This window comes from Cheilinus undulatus, linkage group 11 (assembly GCF_018320785.1).
Source record: "Cheilinus undulatus linkage group 11, ASM1832078v1, whole genome shotgun sequence".
Classification (NCBI taxonomy): domain Eukaryota; kingdom Metazoa; phylum Chordata; class Actinopteri; order Labriformes; family Labridae; genus Cheilinus; species Cheilinus undulatus.
The window spans coordinates 7,582,619-7,602,337 of NC_054875.1; the positions used below are offsets into that span (position 1 = coordinate 7,582,619).

Genomic DNA, 19,719 nt, shown 5'->3' on the forward strand with positions numbered 1-19,719 from the left:
AAATGCCTTCTATGTTTGTGGTGTAGCTTTACAAACAACAATTTTATTCTGTAAGTTTGTCTTTTCAGCTGGACGTACCATATCAGATCAAATTGCTATGAACTGAAGCCTTGTCATGTCCAGTTCATTATGAGATGTAAAGACTTCGGCAGTGCCTACTGATTTCCTTCAGGCATCATAAATCATCACCGATTAGACTTAGCAGTGAGCTTCTTAGTGATAAACAGCAAATATTAACCAACTTACATGATAATATCAGATTTTCTAAAATAAACCAAAGAACCTCAAAATATCAGCCTGCTAGCATTTTTCTGTAAGCCTGTAATTTATACAACCCAAAAAAGTTGCATGGGCGCTGTGTAAACTGTGAATAAAAACTGAATACAATGGTTTTCAAATCTCATAAACCCATATTTTATTCACAATAGAACATAAACAACATAACAGATGTTGAAACTGAGACTTTTTACCCTTTATGAAATATATTGGCTAATTTTGAGTCTGATGGGGGCCATATTTACCATTGTGTAGCATCCCCTCTTCTTTTAAAAATCTGGAAACGTTTGGGAACTTTCGAGACAATTTCCTGGAGTTTTAGGAGAGGAACGTTGTCCCATTCTTCTCTGATGTAGGATTCTAGCAGCTCAACAGTCCAGGGTTATGATGCTCAAAATGTTTACTCTGGACTGCAGGGAAGGCCAGTTCAGCACTCAGACTCTTTTACTGTGAAGCCATGCTGTTGTGACGGATGTACTATGAGGTCTATCATTGTGTTGCTGAGATAGTCAAGGCCATCCCTGAAAGTGATGTTGTCTGGATGAGAGCAGGTGTTGCTCTAAAACCTCTATCTACTTTTCAGCATGGGCACTAATGCAACCCCTAGATATCAGAGCAGGCTTTAGAACTGTATACCTATAACAAGCTGGAAGGTCCCTCTCCTCTTTAGTCTGCAGGACACAACATCCATGGTTTCAAAAAGAATTTCAGATTTTGATTCATCTGACCACAGAACAGTTTTCCATTTTGCCTCAGTCCATTTTAAATGAGATTTGGCCCAGAGAAGATGTTTCTGGATCCTGATATGGCTTCTTCTTTGCATGATAGATAACTTGCATTTGTGGATGGCAAGAAGGACTGTGTTGACTGACAATGATTTTTAAAAGTGTTGCTGAGGCTGTGCAGTGATTTCTAGTACAGAATCATGCCTGTTTTTAAAGCAGTACCACCTGAGGGTCTGAAGATCACCAGCATCCAATATTGGCCTTTAACCATGCCCCTTACACAGAGATTTCTCCAGATTCTCTGACTTTTTTTTGATGGTTTTATGAACTGTAAATGGTTGGATATTCAAAGTCTTTGCAGTTTTACGTTGAGAAACATTTTCTTTATAGACATATTTTTTGCAGATTGGTAAACCTCTGTTCATCTTTACTTTTGAGAGACTCTGCCTCTCTTAAATGCTCCTTATTTACCCAGTCATTTTACTGATCTGGAACCAATTAAGCTAATTAGTTGTGAAATGCCCAGCTGTTTTTAATTGGCACCACTTACTTTTCCAGCCTTTAATTGCCCCAACCCTACTTTTTTTTCATGAAATGGCAAAATGTATCAGTTTGAATAGCTTAAATATTGTTTTTTGTTCTATTGTAAAAATATTGATGATATTTGCAAACTATTGCATTCTGTTTTTATTTATATTTTACACAGCGCTGTGACTTTCTTGTTACAGGGGATGTACAGGATTTTAGGCCTGAATTTGGGCCCAACCTGCAACAATTCAAGGCTTGTCACAACAAAGTCTTTTTGTCAAAATAATGTGCTAGATCAAGTCAGGAGCATTTTCTTTTCTTTTTCTGGCCAGTAATATGGCACAACCACAGGTTGGCTTAAAAAGTTGGCTTCAGTAACCAACAGATGATGCCACTCCTTCTTCACCTGATGCTTTTTTTCATTCCTTGTTGCAAACGAATTATCTAGGTTACAGGCTACTGCTGATTAAAAGAAATGGAAATCTATAAAACTATTTCTTGGAAACAAGAGGGCTTATTTGCTTACTTCCAGTCAAAGCTCCATATTACATAAAGTAGAGAAAGTTTATTCAAGGGATAAACATGAATCATTTAAAGAGAGGTTGCTGGAAATGTTGTTAAGTCTTAAATGGGCCAAAGCAAAAAGACAAGCTCAAGAAATTACATAGATTTGCAGTCCAAAGTGATCTGCTGATTGCTGCTTTTCCCTCTCAGCTGAACTTAATTAGATATAAAGGTTTCTCTTATAAAAGCTGCTGTAATTAGACTTTACAACCTCAGTGAAAGAGTGCTGAAACCATCAATAAAACCTAATTGTTAAAAAAGTGGAAAACCTCAGGGACAGAAGCCACAGTGGCTCGCCATCAACTTAGCTTAAAGCAGCATGATGAGGAGGAAAGATGGCACCCACCTGTGTCCACTGCCAGGCGAGATCTGTGTGTGTGACAGGTGTCTAAGCTGAACCCGACCAGCCGCCTGGGAGCTGACATATTCACTCATGAAGATGCTCATGCAAACAGCAGGCAGTCAGCGTAAAGATGCTGATAGGGCAGGAAGCCTCTTCCTTTGCTAATGGCTGCCTAAAGAAAAATAAGAGACAACGGGAGACCTGAGATACATTTATGGGTGTTATGGCAGAAACAACTGACAGGACTGGAATTTTGAAGATTTCTTCAACATATTCAATCCCAACAGCCACAAAAGTGAAAGCTTCTTCTGTTAAAAGGTCTTAAGAACCTGATCCGAGATGACTGGATGCCTTAAAGCTCAGACAAAAACGCTCATTAAAGTATGTTAATATAAATAAAAGATCATGATTTTTGGCACATATAATGTTTAAGGTTTCTAGTATTGATTTATGCATTTGCAGTCACTCAGCTTTGTATAGTGTGGTCACAGAAGGAGTACACATGTATATATACCTATCTAGGTATATAGACCTACAGGTAATCATACATATAAAGAGTTTTTGTCCTATTAAACTACTCCTTTCTTATATTGAATCAAATTCAGCATAAGCTGCACCTTGTAGGCCATCCATACAATGCATTCAACATCATAGATGCACCTCCAAATGGGAGAAAAGCTCTCCTCAATGACTGTGATAGCCATAGCTCAGACATGGATCATGAAGGGGATCAGACCATTTATCAGCTTGTTACTAATGACACATGGTTTGGTTATTTCAATTTGAAACTAAAGAAAGCATTAACAGGACCAAGGAAGACTAATAAAGAAAGGAGAAACACCCTGCTGCTTACTGCTTTGTTTTTGCACCAGAGAATGATGAAATCTACATGTAATACCCAGCTGGTCAGTGCATATTTGGTGCAGCATAGCCATAATTAAAAAGCTTTCATGCCTTTTTTTTTCTTTTCATATCTGTCATATCTTTCACCAAACAACCCACAAGTTTTATTTACCTCTTCTTTTTTTTCTAGAAAATGTGTTGTCATGAATGTAACCTATCAATGATTTGCCTATCAATGATCACTTTCTTGTTGAAAATAAAGGGGAATTAAATGTGGTGCATTCGTGTTCTTTCTCGCAGGCAAAAACAAAATGAACTCTTTAAAGCTATAATCTCTTAGGCATCATTTTAAATTAAATGATTAAAGCCACAATTTGTGGAAATTTTACACTAAAATGCCTTATTTTATGAGAAAATTACCAAGCTTATGCTACACAGCAGGGTCCATCAACTCCATCCCTACAAGGAACAGCTTTCTCTTGAATGATGCTGTGTGGGTCAGTGATTAAAATAAACTAAAATAACATAAATATTCTGGTCTTGTTAGCATTTTTTTAACATATTTTCTTTCCAAATTACCACATTTAGCCTTCAGCAGTGATATCAGTCCCTGTGTCCTATATCTCCACAAGGGGGCGATTGAGATATTTTGGCTTCATTTTTCCAGAGCTCTCATGATGACTGTCACGGTGTCGGGATTGCCAAAAACACATGCTGGAAACAGATCTTTTGTTTAGATTCTCAGGGAGGGAGATTGCACTCTCAAACAACCTTAAGTGAAAAACTGATGGGGAAAAATGCTGATTTAATAAGGAATGGACTTTAGAGTATATGTTTATCATGCCAGCTAAGAGAAATATTTTACTATGTGCTTCTTGTTGAAGGTTTTTATTTGAACTTCAAGGGGTAAATGCTAAACACTGGCAGGCCATACTTTGTCCTGCATGTTTTTTTTTTAAATTGAATAATCTTCTGATGTGGCCCCTAGGCCACCAGGTTATCATCAATGTTATACAGTTAAGTGTAGTACCTGCATGAACTGAAACATCCCCAACAGTTTTCAAAGCCAGAGAGATCCTTGATATGTTGATCATTGCACTGGAAACCCTGGCGGTTTGTCAAAGACTGCTATATTAGAAAGCATAACCTGCTTGATGCAAATCTTAAGTTTTTGAACAGTACTGGATTTTTGTTGTTGTATTTTTCCTCATATTTTGGCATACATTATCAGTGGGACATAGGTTAGGACGGCATGTAGGCAAAACTTGAAGCCATGCTGTTGCAACTCATGCAGAATCTGGCTTGGCATTGTCTTGTTGAAATAAGCAGGGACGTCCCAGAAGGTTGGATGGAGGCATACTATAACCTTGCAAAGCAGATGGATACGCTCGTTTCCATGTTTCTCGCTGGTGAATCCATCTTGCAAAGCTCTGAACCATTTGGGCCCGGTTAGAAAGTGACAGGACCAATCAGCGATGAGGGGCAGTAGTTTCAGGCACGGCAGAGTTGTGAGGTAAGCAAGCAGTGACAAGAGGCTGGTGCAATCATGGCGGAAGAGCTTAGCGTGGATGCTGCTATAGCTTCAGTTTTATCAGAACTTGAGGACATTTCTTCGTTAATAGAAGAACAAAGAGTAGCATTGAGTTCTTTTCTTATCAAAAACGACAAAAACATGTCTACAGTTGCCATGGTTCACGTTATGTAGCTCTATATGGAATTACTCCTCTGTAGTGGCTACACCACGTGTTTTGTTGCTCTAATTTGCCCCTAAACATGTGAATGACAGAATGTTTATCCAATCATCCTCCAAGTTTTTTTTCAAAGGCTCTGCCATTTCCCAAACACTGTGTATGAGTGGTTTCCCAGATGGATGTGTTTCACACATCCATCTGGCGGGCCAGGTTAGGCATACTGTATATTACTCCAAACCTGTATTTATCTCTCAGTATGGATGGCATCTTCACAGATGTGAAAGTGACCCAAGCACTGGGCACAAATACACCGCCATAACATCCCAATGCTAACTTTAAAGTGATAACAATCAGGATGACCCTTTTCCTCTGTAGCCTGAAAGACTTTACAGCCATTCTTTCAAAAAGACAATATGAAATGTGGAGTCCTCAGACTACAGCAGTGTTCAACTTTAGTCGGTCTATCTCAGATGACTGTAGGACTTCTCCAGAGAAGTTTGAGCTTTTCTCTTAACATGCATTTGTAGATGCAGCGACATACAATTTTAACTGACAGTGGTCTTCCAAAGTGTTTTTGAGTCCACACTGTAATAGCCATTACAGAACAATGACAGTTTTTAATGTAATACCACCTAAGGGATGGAAGGTCACAGGTATTTAATGTTGGTTTTTGGCTTTGCCCCTTAGATGCAGAGATTTTTTCCAGACTCTCTGAATCTTTTTATGAAATTATGGACTGTAGATGATGAAATCTCTAAAGTCCTTGTAAATGCATGTTGAGGAATGTTTTTCAAAAACTGTTGTACTATCTGCTCATGTAGTGTTTACAAAGTGGAACCAATTATCCCTTTTTTAAGTAAACTAAACTCTAACAGGTTTCCCCATCCCAATTTTTTGGGAATTTAGTTCAGACATCAAATTTAGAATGGGTGTATATTTCCAAAAATTAGTAGAGTTGATCAGTTGAAATGTTTAACAACTGCTTGTGCTGTATTCAATTAAATTTAGGTTAAAAAGATTTTCAAATCCATATATTCTGCTTTTATTCCCACATCACACAATGTCCCAATTTTTTTGGTATTGGGGTTTGAATTTTCCATTGAAAGCTGTGTTTAAGACTGAAGAAAGCACATGAATGACAAGACTAATGGCTTTTATTGAAAGGGTAATTGGAGTCAGGTAATCTAATCAGTGTGTTGACATTCAGATATGGATCACAGCTGAGGCCTTGGGTCTATTTATAAAAATCCACAGTTCGGTATTAAAAACAGGCTTTTGCTTCAAATTAGATGTCGATTGTGGAACATGCCATCATTAAAAAGATTTTAAAGGATCAAAAGTGCATAGAAAGGTGAAAATCAGTGCAGTATATATCTGAAGGGCATTCTCCGGATAACAGTGATTGAGAGTGATTACAGACCTGCAGGTGTAATGTCTGCCTTCAGTGGTCCACAAATAACTATGGTTAAAAAATGGGAGAAAAATAAAGAGAGCAGTGTTAATGGACAGAAAGCTTTCAAGAAAAATACCAGTTACAAACTTCTGCTGGTGTTAAATTCTCTACAGAGAACAAAAGAAGCTACGACAAAACAGAAAAGAGGCAAAAAACAATCTCTGGTTTACTGTTGTATGAGGAGAAAATCTTTGAGAAGTGATTTTTGTGAGTCATTCATGGAACAAAATAACAATTATTTGATTTTGTTTAAGCAGAATTCCAGTCAGGAAAGGAAATGCAAAACTTCCCTCATGTTGTTTCCATGAAAAAATGTAGCCACATGCTGCCAGTGACTCTAAAAAGGTGGACAATACATTCCTTTTCTAAATATTAACTTGATGTTTAAGCATTTAAGATTAATGAAGATAATATGAGCACTTCTTCTTTTCATAAAGCCCAATAGGCCATATCATTGTGTGAAGATTGTCTGAAATATTAGCAGGTCAGTATGGGACTGTCCATACTGGCTGCCTCAGTCCAGCAGCATTTCAGCACCAAGGACAGCGACACAGCAGCGAGCCAGTGTGCTCTGCTTTTCTCAGCCTCCTCTAGGCTGAAAGTGGGGGGAGTGCAAACTAAGGATGGGGGATTTATTAAATCAATTAGAATAATATAACTCTCTAAGGCAGTATTTTCAAACTGGGGGTCACCAGGAAGTGCTGTTGGGTTTGTGCAAAGCTGGGACAGTGAGTGAGGAAATGGGACAGAACAGTAATAAATAGTCCTGCTCGTGACAATGACATATTTAGATTCTTGTTTTGTTTGTTTTATCGGTGCATATTAGAATTTGGCCCCATTTTTCTGTGCCAATCATCCAGAATAAAACTCTCTGGCCAATCAGATTGAAGCTGTGAGGGAGATCATTCTGGTCACTTGGTGAGTGTGAATCAGTCAGTTCAGTGCCAGGTGTGTGTAGCTGATTGCCACTGATTGGGTCCAGGTGTGGCAAGCTTATACTCCTGGGTTGCAGCACTCCACACACTTGTTATCTCCCCTCCAGAGGAAGTGAGGGCATCTTGTGTTTTCTTGTGTTTGTGATGAGAAGAGTTTTTGGGTGGTTGCTGCTGTTAGTATTACTAGTTGCTCCAAGATAGCTGTGTGTCAGTGCTGAGTGTCTGTACTCAGTATTTTTTGTTTCTTTTCATACCAGCCTTGTGAATTTGTATTTTATTTTAGGAGAGTTTGTCCATCTCCTTAGAAGTCTTGGTTTATGGTCAGCTGTGTGGTGGATTAGTTTCTGGGTTATATTTAGAACAGGAGCTTTTGGGTTATTGCTTACTAGCATTAAGTTTTGTTTTCATTCCCCTTCTTCATTCACCGCTCGTGATTTTAGTGATTATCCTGTTGGGATAACTTTCGGAAACCCTTGGTCAGGGGTGTCAAACTTGATCACAGCATGGGCCAGATTCTGGATCTAGATCTAACCTGAGGGCCTAACAGGGTCACCTTTTTAACCATAAACTGTCAACCTCATTTCACCAGTAATAAAATATGAAAAAACTTAGCAATGTTGATAAATGATTTTGATATTTAAAAAGTTACAAAGATAAGTTTAAAGGCTCACAGTCTGAGAAAAGTAAATGTATTAATTCAAAAAGGTTTTAAAAGGACATTTATAAGACACACTCATGAGTTTAAAAGGTCAAAATATGAAATCAAATTTGTAATTGTCAAATTAAAAGTCAAATTTGATTCAAATGTTTAAATTGTGAATCTAAAAGGTCAAACTATATGGTAATGATGTCAAAGTTTGGAATTGAAAATATGAGGTAAAATACAAATAATTGGTTAAAAAGGTCAAAAGATGACTGAAAATAAGAATTATGAATGTGGGTATACTCCTCATCACTAGCTTGGACCCTGCACTACACCACTGGATCTAAAACCCAACAGCATGCACCTCTGGTTTTTGTTTTCAGTATCTATTTTGATGCTTTTTCCCCATGCCTGTCCCCTTGGACTGTAATTTAAGATGCATGCCTCATATTCGGTGCACAGCTTTATCTGGAGGGTCTTTAGAGCACGAGGCCCCAGGCAGTCGTCCATCTTTGTCCACAGGTAAAACCACCTGTGAACAAATGTGAGCCTGCAAGGTGCTGGCTAGCTATCCTTGCTGTGAGCTAGCACTCAACACCTCATGCTATTCTCGTTTAAGCTAAATACAACAACCATAGCCTTTACCTCTGACTTCAAGCTCTTCCTTTTTTAACGCAATTACAACAAATATACGGAAAATGCTCACCTTATCCTTGTACTGTCCTGTCCCAATTAGCCAAATGTTATCAGAAAAATATTACTTTGGACCAGTTTCCACAAAAGTGAAGGCCAGTTTTCTTTGGGAAAAGCTCTAACCGTCCTTCATCCTGAAATTTAAAAAAACAAGAAGAAAGAAATGATAAGAAAATCAGTCTTAAAATTCCTGAATTTAGAAGTAGAGTCATACGAACCTCATTTGCTTTTATCAAAGTGTATTTCTTCTTAAAATCAAACTCAAACGTTGTTAAGTTTAAACTTTGTAAATGTGTTTTTGATATCATTCCTCTCAGCTAATATTCCCAAACGGAAGCCGAGGCACCTCCCATTTGGGAGAAGTCCCTCCGCCGCATGTAGAGCCGACTGAGCGGAAGCAGAGCCTCAGTCAGTCTGCTGGCACAGAGGGAGGCTGCAACCACTTCTCCGACTCTTTATTCTCCACACATCTAACACTCGCTCTCTAGCAGGAAAAGTCACCTGGATTCAGATTAAAGAAAGAGAAAAAGTCACCTTTCCTCTCGTGCACTTCTCCACCCGATGTGAAAAAGGAGCGCAGGTAAAGAAAAGAGAAGAGAAATGGGAGCGTTCAGGATGCTGCTGGGGAGTTTACATTACGTGGGACTCTACATGCAACTTAGTATCTGCACGAGGCAAGCTGGACACGGCGAGATAGAGAACCACATCTCTGGGAACGGTAGGTGTGACATTTCTCTTTGTATTCTCGTCTTTTGTGAGAGGAGATGAAGGGAGGCTGTGAGAGGAGAGGACGGCAGAGGTGATGCCATCTGCTCACATGCAGAGGAGGAATTAAACAAAGAGATGCACACAGGAAGGATGGAGCTGATAAACTCACGCAGATGTGTGGGAGCAACTCAACAGCTTGTGGCTTCTTTCTGTGACATAAAAACGAGTTTTGGTTTGTGCACTGAATACATCGGGCTGTCATTAAGTCAGAGCATGTCTATCCATCACATCAGACCAGCATGATTTCTCTTATCTTAACGGGGGTACACCGACCATGCAGGCTGGTTAGTCAGGGCGGTGAAATATGCTGAGTTTTAAAAATATAGTCATACATTTTCAGACCTGATGTAAGAAAAGACAATGTTGTTTAAAAGCATAGATTTAATGTTGATTTGAAGACCAATAACCAGGCCTAATGTTCAGTAAAAGGACTGTTTACAGCAGGAACCACTAACAGTGATATACTTACTGAACAAAAGATAATCTGTTGAAATGTTAGGTCTAAATGGGGAGTTGTAATTTTATTTCTTTTATTGAATTAAAGGAGAAGTTATGTCTGCTTTAATAGTGAAAACCAGATGATATTGATCCCCCTTTGACACCCAAGCAACAAAAATAGGTCCTTTGCTACAAATTTATTGTATTTTATTATCAAAAAAATCAGGGTAAGTCATTTGCAGTGTCTGAATTGCACAAATATGTTGGCAACATTTGGTAAAGTGGGTGGAACTGGAAAAGAGGGAGCGCCCCTCATCAGTTATACCCACTTCTCCTGTTGTTGCCAGTGTTTTTGTGTACACCAGTGGTTTTCACCTGGGCTGGTTTCTAGACCAGCACCATCTCCTCTTTTGACGAAAGTGTGACCAAATTTCCAAAAAATTGACCACTCAGTTGTTACTAGGGTTTGGGATCATTTGGGTTTGTTTCAATACCAGTGGTAAATGGTGCTTGAATCTATGCTTGTAAGAAAATAAGTGTTTTAAGAGTCAGAAGCTGAATAAAAAGCTGATTTATAAATGATTCATAAATACAATGCCATCGCAATATGTTAGTAAAAGTCACAGGAGCAGCTTATTGACTTTTTAAAATTTATTTAACCTTTATTTAACCAGGAGAAAGCCTCATTGAGACTAAAACTCTCAATCTCAGAAGACTTGTCTGCCTCCAAATCTTTTAACTTTCTTTGGAGTGATGGGGATTGCGTTGGGGTGGTGGGGTACCAAAATGAAGCACCAAAATCTGCCTTGTAATTCAGTATAGCAAGTATCAGATGTGTTGGTACTGGATTTCGATACTCATCCCAAGGTGTTGCTCAACAAATTGATAGCACAAAACAAATATATTTTTTTAAAGCACATAATTACAGCAGCCCATAGAGATCATGCATGTATACATTGTATTTCACCTATTTTGCCACTTTTTGTTTTTTCTAGATATCTTGAAATATTTTGGAAATTAAGGGGAAATTAGCTTTGTTGTCCAAGACAATGACATTTACAGTTGAAACCAGAAGTTTACATACACTATATAAAAAGGCACATAAACTTTTTTTTCTCACCGTCTAACATTAAATCAGATTAAACTTTTCCTGTTTTTGGTCAATTAGTATTACCAAAATTATTTCTATTTGCTAAATGCCAGAATAATGAGAAAATGATTTTTTTCAGATAATTTTTATTATTTTCTTCAAAGTCAGAAGTTTACATACACTAAGATTACTATGCCTTTAAACAATTTGGGAAAGCCCAGATGATGATGTCATGTCTTTGGAAGCCTCTGATATGTTTATTGACAACATTTGAGTTAATTAGAGGCACACCTGTGGATGTATTTTAGGCACACCTGAAACACACTGCTTCTTTGTGTAACATCATGGGAAAATCAAAAGAAATCAGCCAAGATATCAGGAAGAGAATTGTGGACTTGCACAAGTCTGGTTCATCCTTGGGTGCAATTTCCAGATGCCTGAAGGTGCCACGTTCATCTGTTCAAACAATTATATGCAAGAATAAACACCATGGGAATGTCCAGCCATCATACCGCTCAGGAAGGAGACGGGTTCTGTGTCCCAGAGATGAACGTGCTTTGGTCCGAAAAGTGAATCTCAACCCAAGAACAAAAGCAAAAGACCTTGTGAAGATGCTGGCTGAAGCTGGTAAGAGTGTGTCATTATCAACAGTCAAACGAGCCCTGTACCGACATGGGCTGAAAGGCCACTCTCCAGGAAGAAGCCATTACTCCAAAAGAAATATAAAAAAGCCAGATTACAGTTTGCAAATACACACAGGGACAAAGACCTTAATTTTTGGAGACATGTTCTGTGGTCTGACCAAACTAAAATTGAACTTTTTGGCCATAATGACCATCGTTACATTTGGAGATAAAAGGGGGAAGCTTGCAAGCCTGAGAACACCATCCTAACTGTGAAACATGGGGGTGGCAGCATCATGTTGTGGGGTTGTTTTGCTGCAGGAGGGACTGGTGCACTTCACAAAATAGATGGCATCATGAGGAAAGAACATTATGTGGAAATACTGAAGCAACATCTCAAGACATCAGCCAGGAAGTTAAAGCTTGGGTGCAAATGGGTTTTCCAAATGGACAATGACCCTAAGCATACTGCCAAACTGGTTACAAAGTGGCTTAAGGATAACAAAGTCAATGTTTTGGAGTGGCCATCACAAAGCCCTGATCTCAATCCCATTGAAAATTTATGGGCAGAGCTAAAAAGGCATGTGCGAGCAAGAAAGCCTACAAACTTGGCTCAGTTACACCAGTTCTGCCAGGAGGAATGGGCCAAAATTCCTGCAAACTATTGTGAGAAGCTTGTGGAAGCATATCCAAAAACTTTTGACCCAAGTCATACAGTTTAAAGGCAATACTACCAAATACTAATGAAATTCATGTAAACTTCTGACTCTCAAGAAAATAGTAAAAAACTGTCTAAAAAATGATCTCTCTCATTATTCTGGTATTTAGCAAATAGAAATAATTTTGGTAATCCTAATTGACCAAAAACAGGAAAAGTTTAATCTGATTTACTGTTAGACGGTGAGAAAAAAAAGTTTATGTGCCTTTTTATATAGTGTATGTAAACTTCTGGTTTCAACTGTATAAGTAAAGATCTCAAAAAGCAACCCAACTTTACTCATTATCACAGGAAAATGTAGTAATATAAAATTAACTGATATATGACTGCCTAAAGCTTCTGTACATCACACATGAGAAAATAAAGTCAAGAAAACAACTGAAGTTTAGCCCTTATAATGTAAAATAAAATCTATGGAAGAACAGATGCCTGAGGCTTCCATACATCTTTAAATAAGTGAGTCAGCATCTCAAGAAAACAACTAAAATGTAGTCATTATCACAAATGTGAGTAAATGTACTATAGCAACTCCAGGCTTCCATATGTCATAAAAAAAACTCAGTCAGCATCTCAAGAAAACATTTAAGATTTTTTGTTATCACTGAAAAATGAAGGTGAATTGAATAAATGGATGTATGGCCACTTAGGGCCTCTATATCTCCTAAGTGAATAAAGAAAACAACCAAAATATACCTGTTATCACAGGAAAATTGTTTTGATTTAAGTAAATGTATGTGTAGCCACTTAGGGCTTCCATAAATCATGTGATAAATAAGTGAAGAACTCGATAAAACAAATAAGATTTAGTTGTTATTATGGAAAATTTAAGTTTAATAGAATAATTCAATAATGGCAGGTTAGGACTTCCGTATATAATTAGATCAATAAGTAGAGGTCTTAAGAAAACATCAGGGGGCTGTATTGACTAGTAGGGCTTCCGTACATCACAAGATAAGAAAGTTGAAACTTTGAGAAAATTTTTCATGAACATGGCAAAATGGACTAAAATATACTATCCGGGTGAACTTCCCCTTCGGGCTTCTCAACATCATGAGATTAATCAGTCAAAGTCTCAAGAAAAAGTTTACTAGCTATCGCAGGAAAATTGATTTCATTTCATTGTGGGCTCCCGTACATCCTGAGAAAAACAAGTTGTGGTCCCAAGAAAACAACCAAAGATTACTGGCTAGGACAGGTAAATGGATTAGATTTAGATATGTGCATTTGTGGCTGCTTAGAACCTCCATACATCCTTGTCTTTTTTGCCACATTTCTTTTTTCCAGTGACAAATTTGCGATCCACGTTTAGTCCTGACCCAGCAGTCAAGAACCAGTGCTCTCCTTCTATTAGCTAAAAATCGGACTAAAGAGCATGAAGCTTCTGTTCTTTTGAAACCATTGATCATAAGAATAATGGAGATTTTGAATACATGATATTTAAAACCCTTTCTAAATCCTTCAACAACCTCAATATACAGAAATGTTACCAACATTTTCATGCTATTAAACAAAATACATAATTAAAAACAAAAAGCCACAAATATCAGATGTCTATGACTTCTGTTTTTTTCTGCAAACATGTTTCATATCAAAGTTTATACCTCTGGTATTCTGACCAGTGGTGTAGTGCAGGGTTTGTGCAGGTATATAGACAGTACTTGCGTATTTTCTGTTGAATTTAAAAATTCATTTTTGGGCTACCTACTTCAATAAGTAGAGACTGGGCATCTGCACCCTTTATTTTTTAGTCTTCATAGAGTCTAACCACTTTAAATCCTCTGATGGACTTCATTCAGTCATATGCGGCATTTGTGTTCTAGGCCGGCTAAGGCATGGTCACCAATTTCATAGTAATCCTTACTACTTGAAGTAAAGCAGCAAAAGCTCAGCATCAGTGTGCAAAAACAAAAGGTCTTCTTTGAGGTGTACAACATCTGCAAGAGCAGCCTAAAACAAACAGACTTTTTCTGAATGGGTCGCTGAAATGTGGTGCATTAATGCAGAGTGTACCACTTCTGTAAATGCCACTACATCACCGGGTGAGATGACCATTTGTTATTGCTCTACAGAAGAAAAATATCCACATATGTGTATCATATACTTAGCTAAAACTATAGTAGTAGTATTTTTGCTCCACATTGCCCAGCCCTATGATTACTCATTAAGCAGCATAAGGATTCTGTAGTTTAATTGCTGGTGTAACATTCAGGATGTTTAGTGATTCATGACAGAGGATTGTTCCGTCGGAGCGCTGCATCCTTTCAGCAGCGCTCCTCTCCCTCCTCTTCTCATCAGTGGATGATTCATGCAGACAGGATGCAGAGCCGATGGCGGCTGATAGATGGAAGTTCACATTCTCTTAAAGTATCACCATGAAATCAGACCCAGACCCCCTCCTCCTCCCCACCCAGACCCCCCCTCCTCCCCTCTCAGCAGGAATTTCCCTAAATGGCCCACAGTGTTTACACTTTGTTATGTCATGGACACACTGTCACAGTTTGTGAAGGTTTGTGTGGATAAGTCGGGCTCAGCCTGCCAATCTCCACAGGTGTCAGTCAGTCTGTGGGTTTGGCAGATGTGGCGACTGTTTGGCTGGACTGAAAAATGAAGTGAGGAGGAGTGAGAGGAGGTGATAGCCAGACAGTGGAAATGCCTCAATGCCCTTGAGAAACAGAGTCTTAATGTGGATGCATTACCAACTTTTCTCACTTATTTCCTCATGCTCTGTTCTTACATGCTTCTTTATAGTTTAGCCTGCCAGCACATAAGCTGCATGCCATGACAAATCTGCACTTAAGCCTACACCTGAGTAGGATTGTCAGAATACCAGAAATTTAAATTTCAATCTGGTGAAAGCTAAAAAGGATGATATTGGTAGCAGTTTCGATATCACAGCAACAAATAGAATTTATAGACACCCAATATGGCTTAATTTTAATGCTGCATGCCATATAGCAATGTGCAATTGCAATTACACTGGACATTATTGCAATTTGCCATTGCAATAACAATAAAATACTTAAATGGTATCATACATTTACCTTTGGGTTTTGAGGCAAATACAGAAAATACCAATAGTTTTGACGTTTGTATTTATCAACTCCGTGCAAGTTTGTACAGTACTGCTTTCAAAATAACTAAATGTTAAAAAAAAGCCTTAATTTTTCCTATAATTAAGGTAATTCTGCAAAGTGCAATAGTGGCAATATTGTAAATTTGTGGGCCTCTCTGCAGGCATTTTTGCAGACATTTCAAGTACAACTTAACACAAAAGTAACTGCAGACTTCTATGCAATTCTGTAATTGTACAGCCAGACATCACAAGTACAATATCAGTTGTGCAACACTGTAGGTTTCTTGTTTCTAATTCTAAAACATTTCAGTTTTTTTTTCCCTGCACACTTTCTATAGACTGCACAGAAAAATTAGCAAGGTTTAATGTTTTTTTATGCAAATTATACAGAGTACAAAAGTTTGTTTGCAGACTTTAGCTTTTGTATTCATCCAGAGAAATCTGAACTACATTTCTGTTGAAATATCAAAAAGATTGATGGATTCAAGAAAGGAAACAAATGGTTTCCTCTGTTTGTAGTCAAAGTTAGTTCCTTAAATTAACTTTTAAGTACTGATATATAGTAGAAATACATAATATTATTGGCATGATATCATTATCAGCAGTGCTGCTGCAGGTTTTGGTAATTTTGTGCGATTGTGATTTTTCTGAACAATATTGCAATTTGCAGCTGAGGTTAAAATATACATGAAATAGTATCATGAGTCTACTTGCTTGGTTATCAAGGAAAATGAAGAGAATAATGATATTTTTGAAGTAAGTATTTCTTGATATTAAACATACAGATATAAAGTAGGATAAAAATTACAAAACCTTTATGTTTTTACTCAACTGATTTCAAAATAATTTGATCTTTTCCAAAAAACAAAAGCTTCATCTTTCTGAAGATAGAGGTACGTCTACATAAGTGGCTACATTGTAAACTTAAAGGCCTTTTTGCGGGCATTTTTATAAACCTTTCAAATACAACTTAATAAAAAATAATTGCAGCCTAGCTAATGCTGGGCGATTAATCGAAAAATAATCAAAACCGACATATAGAGTCTCTTACCAATGTAAATTTTCTGTTAGTTATTTCAATTATTTTCCCTTGTAATTCTTTCTCTGCTAATGCACCACCCCCTTAAAAACACACTACTGGCTGTGTCATCATGTGATAGGCAGCCAGGTGTTGCTAGGCATGTAGCCTGCCAGACATCCAAAAGAAGAAGAATAAGTAACCATGTGACCCTGTCCCACCCAGTCCAAAACTCAAACACAGAGCTGATTATGCAATACAAGCAACCAAATAATATATCTACTTTTTATACAACGGTATAAACATAACGTATTTTGTTAGAAAGAAATACCCGTTGTTAATTTCAACTCTTTTTAGCAACTTTGGCATTTTTCAAAAGGAAATTGCCATTTCAGCTGATGTGTATTTTCATTTCAACTATTTCAATGCATAACCATACACTGTTAATCAATTGCAGGTTACTTTAAGTTATTTGTTTTAAAATTATGCAGATATTTAGGGTACAAACCGAGTCAGGGGTGGGAGTTGGCATAGTTGTTCATCAATTGTAATCGAGGTAAAAAAAAAAAAAAAAAAAAAAAAAATTCAAATTATCATGATTTTGATCTTTGCTATAAATGCCCAGCCCTAAGTCAAGCCTGGCATTGCAATTGTGATTAGATTAATTGTGCAGCACCAACTGGCAGATATTAGCTGTAGAAGTTTTTCATTCTGGCGATGGATATGAAGATTTTTAATGATATTTACATCATATATTGGCTGTGAATATCAGCCTTGTGGGCATAGAAATTTATGGAGCTTTAGGCTCGACCAAAGTCAGCTTAAGTGTTTTTTCATCCTCATTACTTAAACTTAAAGAGTGTTTTAAGAATATAAGTTTTATGTCTGAGCTTCATTTATACATCAGTATTGATAAAGATATCCACTTAGATTAGTTAAAGATATCTGCATATCAGATATCAGCAGAAATCTAAAACCATTTGTCCCTGATCTGCAGAGGTCAACCTGATCCTTATGGCAGAATGTATCTTAAAGGTTACGTATCATGAAAAAAAACTTTTTAGTAAATTTGCTGAAATATCATCAGGGTATCTGGAATATCTGTTGACTCATAAAATGTGAAATAAGCTAAGCCATTTTTGTTTTTTGTGTTTTTAGGTCCACCATGGCCTAAAAACAAGTCATAATAATCTTAATACCTGCCTCTCACCTGGTATCTCCACCCATAGATCTCCACCCAGAGGCATGCAAGTACACAACTGCACCCTATGGAAGAGAGGTTTAGAAGGACCTCATTTGCATTTAAAGAGACATACACCAAAACAGCTGAAAAAGGCTGTGAAGAGCTAGTTTATACAGGGTCAAAAACCACGTCTGGTGCTCAATCTATGCAGCATTTTAATTGTTTTAAGTCGGCCACTGGGGGCTGTGTTAAAAGCTGGAGAAGGTGTGTGATATGTCTGTAAATCTCAGTTAAAGGTGACATCTGCTCAACTAGGCAGACTTTTTTCACTTTATTTGTCATGATTTAAAAAAAAAACTACATGCTTGAATTATAGATGATAATGAACTATGCAAATGATTCTCAGAAAACTGAGACGATGTGACAAGCCAGAGAGGAAATGACTCACTCTGTTTGAGATCTTTTACATGGGTGAGACACAGTGAAGTATTTTTATTTTTAGCCCCAAAACGCCTCTGATACGCAGAGGGGATGGAAGACCAGCTATTGTGATCAGTTTGATTGTAATCAGCATTAAAGCAGTGATCAATAGCTTGGAGCTACATAGAGGAATCATCAGGTCCAGGTGTTTTTCAGACCTGGATGTCAGCATGGTGTGAATTACTGGTGCAGCTAAAACATTTCCCACATTCTCATATAAAGTGAAACTCTTTCAGCGTTAAACATGGCTGTCATTGAGAAAAGCAGCAAGTTGCGACAGCAGCAGGCTGACAAAACAGAGTAAAGCTGAATAAAGAAAGGATCAGACGTGGATCGGCTTCACTTTGGCACATAGGAGTCCATTTAAATAAACGGATCCTCAAGAATCAACTCTGATATCCTTCGCTTTCAGTCTCTTTGTTAGGACAATCTCAGCATCAACTGGCTCCAGTTTCAGTTTTTATTGACAAAAAAGAAAGTTTATTTCCTTGACTTTTTTCTTATTTCTATGAGCTTTAAAAAATGCCTTTAAATCTTTAAAGGTGGGCTGAGTCTGCTCAACACATCATGGTTATAGCACAATGACTGAAACCTTTGTTTTTAGCTATTTAAGATGTGAATGGTCATCTTGAATGTTCTCTGACAGTCTGCTGACTCCTGTTTGATGGCTTTGGAGCTCTCCCTGTAGTCGCTCTTTGCTGTGTCTGCAAAGTCTGAAAGATTTCATCCTACATTTAATCATAAAACAGAAAAAAAACCCATCCAAACAGTCTGTTGTTATTCTGCTGTCGCTGACATACAGCATCATGGGCTGGTCAGGTTTGTCCTCATGAGTGTGTTGTGTGCTGAGTATTTCTGCTTTTGGTGCCTTTTTTTTAGTCGAAAATCATATTTCTGTGCAGATCGCTGCATCTGTAACATAAGGCATCAGAATCTGTTTTCAGGCTGAATAATGTAGGGGACAATTTTTCAAACAGTGGGTGGCTTTTTATGGAAATGAGGGTGTGGAGATGCACTTGTTTTTGTTTTTTATCGTGAGGCAAGAAGGAAAGAAAAGGAGAGGCGACAAGATTTAAGACTTTTCAAAATCCAAGTGGAATTACAGTCTTACGTGCTATAATGTTTAATTTAAATGCCTGCTGCTATGCAAAAAATAAATTAATCAGTCCATACTACAAGAGTAGCTAGGTCGGGCTATTATGATCAATATGTTGAATGTTTAAGGATGTCAGTGTTGCCACATTTATTGTGATGTAATACAACTCCAAAATATACTTATTAAATTTTCATAAATTGCATTCTGTTTTTTCATTTTAGGTACATTTAGATACCATAGTAGGGCAGCAGCTGGATACTACTCACCTTAGCGTCTTCCTGCTCTCACAGTGATGGAAAATAATGACAACACGGAAGCTTTGAATGTCTTGTTTATCCTGTATATACCCAATTAAAATTGACGTTGATGGTTGAAAGTAATCCATCACTTTTACTTTGTGTGTGGTGGGGGGGGCAAGTCAATAACAATCTGCACCTTTTGATATCTAACATTTCACTTTTTACTGCTCCCTTTGGCTATTTTTATTTATTCTTCTATCTGTAGCAAACTCTTCTTACATGGTTATACTTTAAAAGAT

The 19,719-nt window shown here is 37.6% G+C and overlaps 1 protein-coding gene across 2 annotated transcripts in view; it reads left to right on the plus strand.

Annotated features, from left to right (window-relative positions):
- The first annotated feature begins 9,121 nt into the window (after window positions 1-9,121).
- LOC121517876 (V-set and transmembrane domain-containing protein 2-like protein) overlaps window positions 9,122-19,719 on the plus strand; it is a 94,233-nt gene continuing 83,635 nt past the window's right edge. The window contains exon 1 of one of the 2 annotated variants that reach the window (XM_041799958.1): window positions 9,122-9,412. In XM_041799958.1, coding sequence (XP_041655892.1) covers window positions 9,295-9,412 — 118 coding nt within the window. In that variant the 5' untranslated portion in view covers window positions 9,122-9,294. Of the gene's footprint in view, window positions 9,417-19,719 lie in introns of both variants that reach the window. The other variant, XM_041799959.1, reaches the window with a different exon arrangement.